At 42.3% G+C, this 11,850-nt stretch overlaps 1 protein-coding gene across 1 annotated transcript in view; it reads left to right on the forward strand.

Moving 5' to 3' along the window:
* Window positions 1-9,612, forward strand: part of TNFSF13B (TNF superfamily member 13b) — a 29,420-nt gene extending 19,808 nt beyond the window's left edge. The window contains exons 4-6 of the mRNA XM_052650322.1: window positions 5,976-6,088; window positions 6,175-6,325; window positions 9,500-9,612. Coding sequence (XP_052506282.1) covers window positions 5,976-6,088; window positions 6,175-6,325; window positions 9,500-9,612 — 377 coding nt within the window. The remainder of the gene's footprint in view (window positions 1-5,975; window positions 6,089-6,174; window positions 6,326-9,499) is intronic.
* Window positions 9,613-11,850: the final 2,238 nt, after the last annotated feature.

The raw sequence follows: 11,850 nt of genomic DNA on the forward strand, positions 1-11,850 counted from the left end.
GAAGCCTGGCGGGCTACAGTCCCTGGGCTCACAAAGAGTCAGACACGACCGAGGACAGCACACAGACATCCCCGTCTAATCTCCCAGACCTGCGCCAACCCTGTGCTCTAGACTCCGGCGGCCCCAGGGTAATCACAGAGGCCCTTCTCGAGGGGGCTCGGGGTTCAGGGTCAGAGGAGGGGAAGTGGCAATGAGAGCAGAACCCAGAGTGACGAGGCGGCCGCCTGTGAGGACGGGGGCCACGAGCCCCGGAGAGCGGGCCGACTGTAGAAGCTGGGGGAGCTGGGGCCAGACATGCCAGCAGTCAGAAGGAACGCAGACCTGCCAGCAGTTTGACTTTTGCCCAGTGAGACTTCTGCTGTTTGAAACGGGAGATGATAAATGTGTGCTGTTTTAAGCCACTGTGTGTGGTAATTTGATACAGCTGTAAGAAGAAATTAATGACACCCCTCTGAATCAACTTTCCCTGACACATAATGGGCCTTTGAAGACTGCAGTCGCGCCAAGTGGTTGCTCTGCTTGAATTTTTCTTGCTTTAGTTATGTCTCTCGGGGTTCTAATTATGTATACACTGGTAATTATTTTTTGGCTGTGCCGGGTCTTAACTGTGGCATGTGGGGCCTTCTGTCTTCGTTGCAGCCTGCGGGCTCAGCTGTGGCATGCGGGATCCAGTTCCCTGACCGGGGATTGAACCTGGGCCCCCTGCCTCGGGGGCAGGGTCTTAGCCAGTGGACCAGAGAGCGGTTCCTGTGCTGTTAATTCTTGACCTTTTTTTTTTTTTTAATTATTTCCTATTGTTCTACAACTTTTATCAAATTCTTAATACTTTATTTCCCTGTCATTTTGCTTTGTGCAGAGTCTGTGTTTCCCTTCCAAAGCTTTTATGTTCATCTAAGTGAGCTTTTTTCCCTCCTAATTTCCCGAATCCTCTTAGCTGACAGCTGACACTGTATTGCCTGTAGATTCCTGCGTGTATATGAGAGACTCATCACCTTCTGTGAGTTGATTTTTTGCTGACTCTTTGTGAACTTTGCTGCCTCCCAGCCCTTGACCATTTTCTCGGCTTCTTCTCTTGACTTTGGCGCTCAGCTTCGGTGTGACCTCAGTCGCTTCCAGCCTGCCTTGGAGTTATTTTGGAGGATATAGACATCACGCTACATCAGGCAACAGACATCTGTCTGTTTCTTGCACAGGGCTTACAGGAGGTGACAAAGGAGAGAGGCGATTCCCACGGTCAGGTTGATAGCAGCAGTCTCTTTCGGTTTTTCATCATAATTATTTCATAGAGGCAGTGATGAGGTTTAATCTCATAGTAGAATTCGACAGTTGATAAGTCTCATTTTACTGAAAAGATGTTATTGTTGATTTCGGTTTCGGCTGTGCTGGGTCTTCACTGCCGCGTGCAGGCTTTCTCTAGCTGTGGCGAGGGGGGTCTGCCCTCCCGTTGCAGCATGCAGCCTTTTCACTGTGGCGGCTTCTCCTGTTTCAGAGCGCCGGGTCCAGAGTGCAGGCTCGGTCGTCGTGGCACACGGGCCTGGTTGCCCCGCAGCATGTGGGATCTTCCTGGACCAGGGATCGAATCCGTGTCCCCTGCACTGACAGGCGGATTCTTAACCACTGGGCCGTCAGGGAAATCCTCCCCTCTTTCCAAAACATGTGCTTTTTCTTGGTTTGTTTCTCCAACTGTGTTCCTTGCTTTTTTTACACACTGCTTTTTTAAACTTTTAAAAAAATTCCTTCAAGGTGGATGTTCTTCAGACCTCTGACACAGTCCCCTTATCTTCGTTCTTGTTTCTTTGCGGTCTTAAATCCTCCTGTGTTGTCACTTAACAGCCATGTGTGATGGCCTCAGTGTAGATCTCTAGTCCAGCAGACTTTGCTGAGATCCAAGCTTACTCATGCCCCTGTCTTCCTGAGTGTCTTGGTGACATCTCAGCGTGAGCCCGCGGCCTTTCCCCTGCATCGGGTCTTCCTCCTGTATTCCCTATTCCAGTAGGGATGCTGGTTCTTTAGTTGTTCAACCCAGAATCCTGGGTGTCATTCTTGACTGCTTCCTTGAAGTCACTGCGTTCATCTCAAAACTTTATTGATGATTCCTCATATACGTAATTTGAACTGATCTGTTTCTCTTCATTTCCATTTCACCTTCCTAGAACAGACCCCCGTCATCTCTCACCTGGGCTGGTTCCCTTTGCTCTTTGCTCACCGGGGAGCTCCTCAGCGGTGTTGCTAAAACCCAGACGGCGTCATTCTTCTCCACTGCGCACAGCCCTGCCGGGCCTCCCATCGCCTTTCTGGTGGCTCAGCCTGCCTGGCTCTGCCGGTCTGGTTTGTTTCTGTGGATTTTCCTAGTCCTGCCTCAGCTGCAAAGCCAAATGCCTGAGGATTTCAATGCCAGACATGTGTGTCCAAGTAAAAACTAAATCCCTGTTCCTTGACTTGGCTCACTTAATCTGTCTTCAAAAATATTATCAGTATCTTCTCCTTTAACACTATTTCCAGGAATTTTAAGATAATATAATAGAAAATCAAGAGAAGTAGCCAAGTGTGATAGCTGTGATTGACAGCTGCTCTCTGGAACATTTATGGTCAATTATTTAAGGAAGTAACACTGGAAGTATAAATAATTGGGAGGATGTTTCCTATTCATAAAATAGAATAAAAAACAAATATTAGCAAAGTAGATCTGATTTTCCTATAAAAATGTATTGTTCTAAAATTTATCTACAAGTCTTTCACATATATTAGAACAGGAAAGATCTACTCTCTTAAAAGCAGGCATTTTCAGAAATACATGTGAATTATTTTTATATTTGAATACTGTCATTTTAATTTAATTCACATGTTAATGTACACAGTAATTTGTTTTCAAAGACATTTAAATACATCAAATATTTAATGCTGAGTGGAGCTGGGAAGTTCACTTTATATACCAAAATATTTTAGTATTTTAGCTGTTGAAAACAAAATTAAGCATTAATGCTCCTGGTATTTACCTTCACTGACTGAAATAAAACCCCACCATATAAGAACTGTGAGTTGAGTTTATTCAGTTTCTTACTGAGCACTATAGCCCAGCCCCAGGAAACAGCCTCTCAGGCAGCTCTGAGAAACTATTTCAAAGTAAGGCAGAAGCCTGGATTTATGTAATTTTTTTTTTTTCCTGGGATAACAAAAGATTACTGCTAATCACAATGAAACAAAGAACAGACATCTCAGTTCAATGATTTTAGTGCTTTTCTATGTACGAAGAGGAGGTGCAAGAATCTGGGGTCATTGAAATCTTTCCTTTCCACATCCTTAAATATCTACTGTAAGAAGTGATTCCTACCAGCTTAGAGAAGCTTTCTGTAGAACAGGCATTTAGTGCATGCTTTCTTGTTAGCCTTTACCTATCCGTGGTCTAACTAGCATGCAAAAAACACTAAGTAATTTTTAATACATAGAAACATATCATGATGCTTAAGTATATAATCACTTTACCTTTTAATTGATCTTTTAGTGTATTTTCTTACATTTAAAATTCGCTTAGCAGCACAAATTGATGGAGTGCGCACTGCGTGCCTGGCTCCACTCTTGGCCGCTGGGTGTCCGGCTGTCACTATGGGATGGTCATCGCCTCGGCCTCAGTGTCAGCAGCACGGATCTATGCGTGCTCAGCTGTGTCTGGCTCTTTATGGCCTGTGGACAGTAGCCCACCAGGCTCCTCTGTCCGTGGAACCTTACAAGCAAGAATGCTGGAGTGGGCTGCCATTCCCTACACCAAGGGATCTTCCCAGCCCAGGGATCAAACGTGCATTGCTCGTGTCTCCTGCAAGTGGATTCTTTACCGCTCGTGCCACCTGGGTGGAGTGTAATCCGTGCGTGTGTGTGTGTGTGTGCACACGCGTGCTCTCATGTACGTGGGCAGGGTTGGGGGAGAAATATACACAGTACATAAAAACAAGTAGATGATTCTCTCTAACAAGAGTATTTCCAGCAAGATAAGATGAAGTGCCAAAAATAAAAGAGAGAATAAGAATGTAAGCCTAATAAGGTCTTGTTTTTCTTTTTCCTCTGACAATATAATGGTGAAATTTGGTAAGAACTGGCTAACTTTATAGGTATAAATATGGTGTAGAGAAATAGGGGATCAATGTAAAGTATTGTAAAAAAAAATGTAGTCAGTAAATATGTCTAGTCAGAATATAAGCGTGCAGACTTAGAAATACGAGTTCATATTACCTCTCTGATGGAGAGTGTTTCATTTCCCAGAGATTCAGTAACCAGGTAGTAATAGGCTTTTAAAACATGGAACGCTAGTGACTAATAGCACAGTACAATGATTAGTATGTATTTAAAGACATTTGCTGCATTTGTTTTGGGGGTCAGGCATCATTTAAGGCCCTGAGGAAACAGCAGGGAACCAATCATGAACCGTCCCCAAGCTCAGAGAAGTTGGACTCTAAGATGTGTATGGTTTTGAAGGTGGACAAGAAGCCCTCTGTGCTCAGAGTGTCAAATAAAATGTGAAAATAGTTGCCTTCAGTCATCAGCTTGTATTTATAATTTTTAATAATAACAACCCCGATATTAATTCTTCCTCGCGTTTTCAGAACTCTACCTTAAAGAATGCTGTGGGCACGTGATCTCTAAACAGAATTTTAAGCTACAGCATTATAATCTTTTCCCCGAAATAATGTCGTATGAAAACAGGCGATGATGAGGTTACCTCTGTTCTGTGTAACCAGGGAGATCTTTATTGGTGGACTATCGTTACCCAGGGTGGCACTGGAGGGTTTGCACCCAAGGAAGGGGTTTCTCGGAGACCATCGTTGGGAACAGAAAGTTGGGGGGATTGGGCTGCCCCCTGTGTGGGAACTGAGGAGAGGAAGGGAGAGCTGCAGAGGCCCCTCCCCGCTGCCTCCTCTCTCCTTTCTACCCCCACCCCCCAAAGAAGGGTAGAGGAAAATTTTTCTCCTCCCCAACAGACTCAAAGAGAACCTGAAAATCTCTTTCGGTGTGTTATTCAGAGACCTTTCTTTGGCCTCAAACGCTCCCATCCAGACTAGACATTATTATGAAAGCTGCTGAAATACAGAAGGGATCAAAACCCCAGACATGACATATGAAGCGCTTGCTTTCAACTTCCTGTATCTGATAGCTGGCCTGGGTGAGTATGTAAATGACGCTGAGAAACTGCCCGAAGATGGTCACTTTTTAAAAGATGAAATTCTCCTCTAAGTTTCACACTTAGGTTAGTAACTAAGCATGCTATCAAAGGTATGTGAGTCGGGTCCAGCTGCTCATCGCTCAAAAGCCAAAAACCAGGCCAGCTGGAAAGGAAAGTTTGCCTCATTTCAGATGCTGGCAACTTATGGGCGAGAGTGGTGGACACCTGTCCGAAGGCCGACTCCTCCCCCCACCCCCTGCTTGTCAGCAGCGGGTGAGAGCTTTCATAGACAGAGTCAGGGGTAGGGGGCCACGTGCAGAAGCAGGACAGTCATCCCCAGGGTGGTCGTCAGCCGTCTGACCAGCGTCATCTTGGTCATTTTAGGTACAGTTAGTCTTCAGTCCCAGGTGCACTGGTTCCATTTCTTTGTGGTCAATTCTCGGAACTGGGGCAGCTCGTGGCCTGGGTACGGTCTGGTCACCATTAGTTAACTCCTCCACCTGGGGTTTCAGTATCCATAAGACAGCTCACAGGATGCGGCTCAGAATGTGATCTGTAGCCCTCGAGAAGGAGCTGAGGGTCCTTGACGATGGCTAATGACTATTACTATCTAGTCTCCTTAGACTGTTCTCCTTTGTTGCAGCATTTCTCACTTCTCTGATTAAACTTATTCTCTGACGCAAGTTTTCCACGGAAAAAGGGCAGGCAGGGGACATGGTCCGGGGGCAAGGGTCATAGAGTCCTGCTCTGTTTCAAATGGAGGTGAAAAACTGCGTCTCTCGGGGTTTTTCTTTACCCTTAAAAACCGTTCTCTTCCTTGTAGGAGCGTACACCTTTGTTCCTTGGCTTCTCAGCTTTAAAAGAGGAAGAGCCCTAGAAGAAAAAGAGAATAAAATTTTGGTCAAAGAGACAGGCTACTTCTTTATCTACGGTCAGGTAGGTCTGACCCTGAACCCACCACCGCTGTCCAACGCCCCCGTTTTGTGCTGACTTCTGACAAAGTTCTTTGGTTTGTTCCTCAGGTTTTATACACCGATAACACCTTTGCCATGGGACACCTAATACAGAGGAAAAAAGTCCATGTCTTTGGGGACGAACTGAGTCTGGTGACTTTGTTTCGATGTATTCAAAACATGCCTGAAACACTACCCAATAATTCCTGTTACTCAGCTGGTAAATAATAGTTCTATATACATAGACAGAAAGACATACTGTGTGGTTTTTATGGTCTCAAATGATAAGTTAGTCTGTTTTGATAGAGACAGATGCGATCATTACTTTAGATTTTAATTATTAGCTAACTAGTTATTAGTAAGTTTATCGTTTTTATATACGTTTAGAAAGGGCAGTAGCTTCACAGTGATCCACTCTAGAACAAGCTGTGTTTTCTTGGAGCTGTGGTAAGAGTGCCTGCATCATAAGAGAGTGATGACCTGTGCCAGGCACACCCATCCATGCTCCCTGCTTTAATCCTCCTTAAAAAAGGGAGGTGGGGACTGAGACACAGAGACGGAGCACGCATGGTCTGGGGCTGCACGGCTGATCCACTCCAGAACTTGGTTTAAATCAGCAGTGTGCCCTGAGTGGGAGTCACGGAATCTCACCTCTTCTTTACCTCCCTCCTGTGGAAGAAATGCCCTTTGGCCAGTTTTGAATGTCAGATTCAGGGGCACCGTTTCTCTTCTGGGGTCAGTGGACACCAGATGGATGAGGTTGGGATGCGAAAGGGTAGGAGTCAGCCTGCCTTTCAACTCAGGGCCAGAGGACTGGAGAGGAAAGAGGACGTGCAGGCTGCCTTCATTTTAGGTCTGTCTGGGCTGTGATTGCCTTCAGTTATTGTTGTTCAGCCACTAAGCTGTGTCTCACTCTTTAGAACCCGTGGACTGCAGCGCACCAGGTTCCCCTGTCCTTCGCTAATCTCCCAGAGTTCACTCAAACTCATGTCCATTGAGTCAGTGATGCCATCCAACCATCTCAGCCAAACGAATTGCCATCAAAGCCTTCATTTTATTTGGGGGTAATTTCAAACTAATCAAGGCCAGTACTTGAAAAAAAAAGTTGCCTTAAACACATTTATTTCTCTCTGGTGGTTTTGACAACTCCACTCACGACCCCAAGGAATGTCTTCCTTTCCAGACCGTGTGAATGACAGTGCGGAACGCAGAGTGGGGGTTGGCTGTGTGTTCTGAAGCTGTATATTCCAAAGGCACGTACTGAAAAGTGCACCAGGAATAAAGACAGAAAGGACATAATGCAGATGCTTGCCATCCTGGACCCACAGCCGTAAAGAGCTCTGACGGGGTGCTGAGGAAGCCTGCTTAGATTTGAATTCCCTAATTTTCACAGAGAACTGTTATCCTGCAGCCTGTGGTAACCAGTATTTCTTGTTGCAAAATACCTATGAATTGTGAGGTCACTTCAGCCTGTCGTTTACTTACATTAATCAGCACTTAGAGCTTTACAACACACTCCTTTATAATTTTTTCTGACCATCAGCTCCTCAAGGTTACTTCCTAGCCTTATTTTTTAAGAATAAATAACTTGACCTTAAAGATATATCTCAGTGCTGATAGCTTAGCATCATTACAAAATGTGTTCTCTAGGAAATTTCAGGTTTGCAGTTTTTATCTGTTCTAGAGAAAATCTGTTTTACAATCATTAAAAGCTACACATCGGTGTATAAAGTGTTTCCATAATAATCTGAAAAAAATTAAAGTGGTCCATTTGAAGAGCCCAGTATCACACCAAGGAACCTCTCTTGTACACAAAACTGATTCTTATTCATCATGTCATTAACAAATTAGCAATTGCTACCATCTGGAAGAATTGAAATAGCCAGGAACTCAGTGTTGAAATTTTAAGTAGGACCTACTTTGAAAAGTAGTTAGTTCACACCGACTTTGAGAATTACTGTTACCAAATGATCTGTGAACTATAGCCTTTGTCAAATTATTAGATTATCTTGAGTATCTATGATAATGACTGATCATTCAACAAATCACTTTAATCTTTGTTTTTTTTTTTACTACCTAATGTAATCATCCAATGCCATAGGAGTCCTGAAAGAGTGCACGTCACCCTTAATAATATCTGAGTTCTTCTGCTACTGTTTGTTACTGTCTGTCTTGGTCTGTTATCAAAACACAAGATCCTGGAAGACAGACCCCTTGGTCATTCTGATCACTGCCCTAACGTGTCTGTGAAGCTGTCTGGTATACCTGCACCGTTCAGTGAATAAACACTCACTGGCTATAGTTGGAGGAAACCCAGGTGTTTGGGGCTTGACAGTGGAATTGAGGTTAAGCTAGATGTCCTTCTGTAAATATATTTTCATGACTTGCTCAGGAAACAGTGCAACTGCTTTTAAAATTATTAGTTGAAGGTACTGACAATTTAGTTGTGTCAATATGTTGTTTCTTTGTTCCTCGGTTTTCTTCTCTCCCCCCCCCCCCCCCGCCCACCTCTTTATTTTTTTCTTCATATTTTTCCTTTAAAATGGGGTCAGGCATGACCTGATACACTGAGTGTCGTTCCTGAGCTGCATTTTGTATTCCTGAATCACAGGCTACCTTATTGTAAATTAGGCACATGCAGATTAATCAGTTCTGAGAAGCTAATTAGCTTCTTACTTTTGATTATAAAGACAGGTTATGGTCATTTAAGGAAACACAAAATATAAAGGGCTATAGAAAGCACTCCGAATGACTCCTAATTCCATAGTCTGGATTCTAGGGAAAGACTCCGTTAGCAGATGTGTTTTGTTAGTAAGTCGTGTTTTGCCTTTCACTTTCTAATAACTCACACATTATATGCCCATTTGGAAGTGTATTTAGGGCTATGCAGGGTGTGTGTGCGTATTTTTGTATTTTTATCTAACGTTATTTTTTAAAGTTTCCCATGTCAAGTGAAGCAAAGCCACTTTTAACTTTATAATATTCCATCTAGGGATGTGCTATGATTTACTAAACTTTTTTCCTTATAGTTAGACTTTTGGTTATTTGGATTCTCTGTTTTATCAACAGTAGGTGATATTGGGCTGGCATAAAGTTCCCTTGGGTTTCTCCATAACATCTTGCAGAAAAACCCAAGTGAACACGTTGGCCAACCCCACACATTCGTTTGTCTGTTATAACTCCTTCTGCTCACTTCTTTTACTATTTTCTTTTTAAATTGTTAGGCAAATACAATAATAACTGGTCTAGAAACCCACTGGTATAATGTGGAAAATGAATGCCTATGTGAAATTTTTTTTTTCCCCGAAACCAAGTCGTCTGCTTTAATGTTCTGCCCTCCCCTCTTCTTTACCTGCACAACGGCTTCAAGTTGTCGCCAATCATTCCCTTCCAGGCATCGCGAAGCTGGAGGAAGGAGATGAACTCCAACTGGCAATACCCCGGGAAGACGCTAAGATATCGCGAGATGGAGACGGCACGTTTTTCGGAGCCCTGAAGCTTCTGTGACCTGCTCACACCTTGTGTGTGGCCCTTTTCTTCCCTTCCCTGTGCCTCTAAAGAGAAAGCACTTAACTGGAAATAACCAAAAGGGAAAAACAAAATAGTTACCATAGCCTTTTCTGGGAGCTATTTGTTTTGGTTTGCTGCAACTCGACCAAAACAGGAAATTTAACAGACAACCACAGCCAAAGGGTGTCATGTGAATTACGAGAACTAGAGCCTATTTACGGAAAATGGAATTAGAAAGACTTACACTATAATGCCACGTTGGACAACTTAGTGCTTCCCGCCTTGGAAGAAGCACAAGATTCAAAGGGGTGGTAATCGTTTCTTCCAGAATGATATTCCACTGTTTACTGTGCAACAGAGCCTGTGACATTTGGGGGGAAATCTCAGGATTTATCCTCTTTTTATCTTAAATACCCTTTCGCTTTCTTCTATTAATACTGAGGAAATGGAAGAAAAAAAAAAGGTAGAGAAATCTTGCATTCTATACATGAAAAAGTAACTAAGTTTAAATTTAAATATTGTATTAGATAATTGGACTCAAAATAGGATACTGGTACTATTTAAGTCTTTTAGGTTTATTTCAAGTGTGCAGTTTTAGCTCTAATACTATGTATTACCTGCTGGAATACTCTGTGACATATTTCACAGAAGGGAAACCATTCTCTCACGAGTCTACCCTTCAGAGTATTTTTTGCAGCTAATTTCAGTTACTTCGGAAACTTTTAATATAATTTCAACTCATGCATATAAACCTTCATTGAAAAAAGTAACCATCATTGTTTTTCCATAAAAATAAAATCTGCCGTAGAAGTTAATAAACACATTTGTAGTAATGTACTATCGTTTCCCTTTATTTCCTATTCTTCTGTTTTAAACTGCTGCTATTGTAGTTCACATATCCCAGCCTTTAAAAAATACTCATGTTAATAGCTTTTCAGAAGTTGAGGATTAATTAAAGCTCCTGGCATCCTGAGTAGGGTATATGCCATGTGCTTGTTCTAAGGACTTCTGTGGTTGTTGCTGTTGTTCAGTCACTAAGTTGTGTCTGGCTCTTTGCGACCCCCATTATCACGTGCCAAAAGACACTGTCCTGATTTTCATTTTATAAAGAACCATTTTTGAGAATATCATACTACTTATCTTTTATAACATCATTTATTTCACTTTTTTAAATGTCATCAGTTTACACCGTTTACTTCATTGTTTAAACAGATGGAAAAACAGGCCCTCGTCTACACGAGTGTTTCCCAGTCTACATTAAAATATTTTTAAAGGTATTTTTCCAAAACAAACTTGTTTGTATTTTGTGTCTAAAATTAAACTTTGTTCAACATTCTGATTCCTGTAGTTTCAGCTTTTGGGTTAAAATAAAACATGGTCTGCAATTTATTTGTTTTACAATATTATAATGAAAAAAGAAGTGATAGGTGGGGTAGAAGTTTGGATACTGGAAGGAAGTTAGAGATATTCTTAGTGTTGCTGCTAGCTGGATCACCAAATAAAACACGCCAGTGCCTCTGCCTCGTGTTTGAATTGTTAGTCTTACACCATCCATCTTTTGGTTTCTGTCTGTAACACTGAACGTTGTCATAAAAATTAGGTGCACAAAGTGAATGATATCCAATATCTTGTGATAAACCATAATGGAAAAGAGTATGGAAAAAAATGTATATATGTGTACAACTGAGTCACTCTGCTGTATAGAAATTAGCACAATATTATAAATCAATTATACTTCAATTAAAAAAGACTAAAATGATAAAAAATGTGTGTAAATGATAAAACATTCTAAAGTAGTATGTGTATGTGTGTTAGTGTGTGACGTAAAGTATCTGAAGTCATAAATATGTCTTTTTATTTCAACAAGAATTTGTTTACTTCAATACTGTATATATGAAGTTATACATTGAATCTTTCTTAGGACTTGGGTTAAATAAGGGTTTCCCAGGTGGAGCTAATGGTAAAGGACCCTCTTGCTGATGCAGGAGATGTGAGAGATGCGGGTTTGATCCCTGGGTGGGGAAGATCCCCTGGAGGAGGGCATGGCAACCCACTCCATATTCTTGCCTGGAGAATCCCATGGACAGAGGACCCTGGTAGGCTACAGCTCATAGGGTTGCAGAGTCAGACACAACTAAAGCAACTTAACTGAAGCACGGACAGGTTAAATAAAGATAATACTATAATGATAGGCTTGGGCTGTAAGCTTTTGCAATCTACAGCTTGCAGCATTTT

The sequence above is a fragment of the Budorcas taxicolor genome, chromosome 12, assembly GCF_023091745.1.
Source record: "Budorcas taxicolor isolate Tak-1 chromosome 12, Takin1.1, whole genome shotgun sequence".
Lineage (NCBI taxonomy): Eukaryota > Metazoa > Chordata > Mammalia > Artiodactyla > Bovidae > Budorcas > Budorcas taxicolor.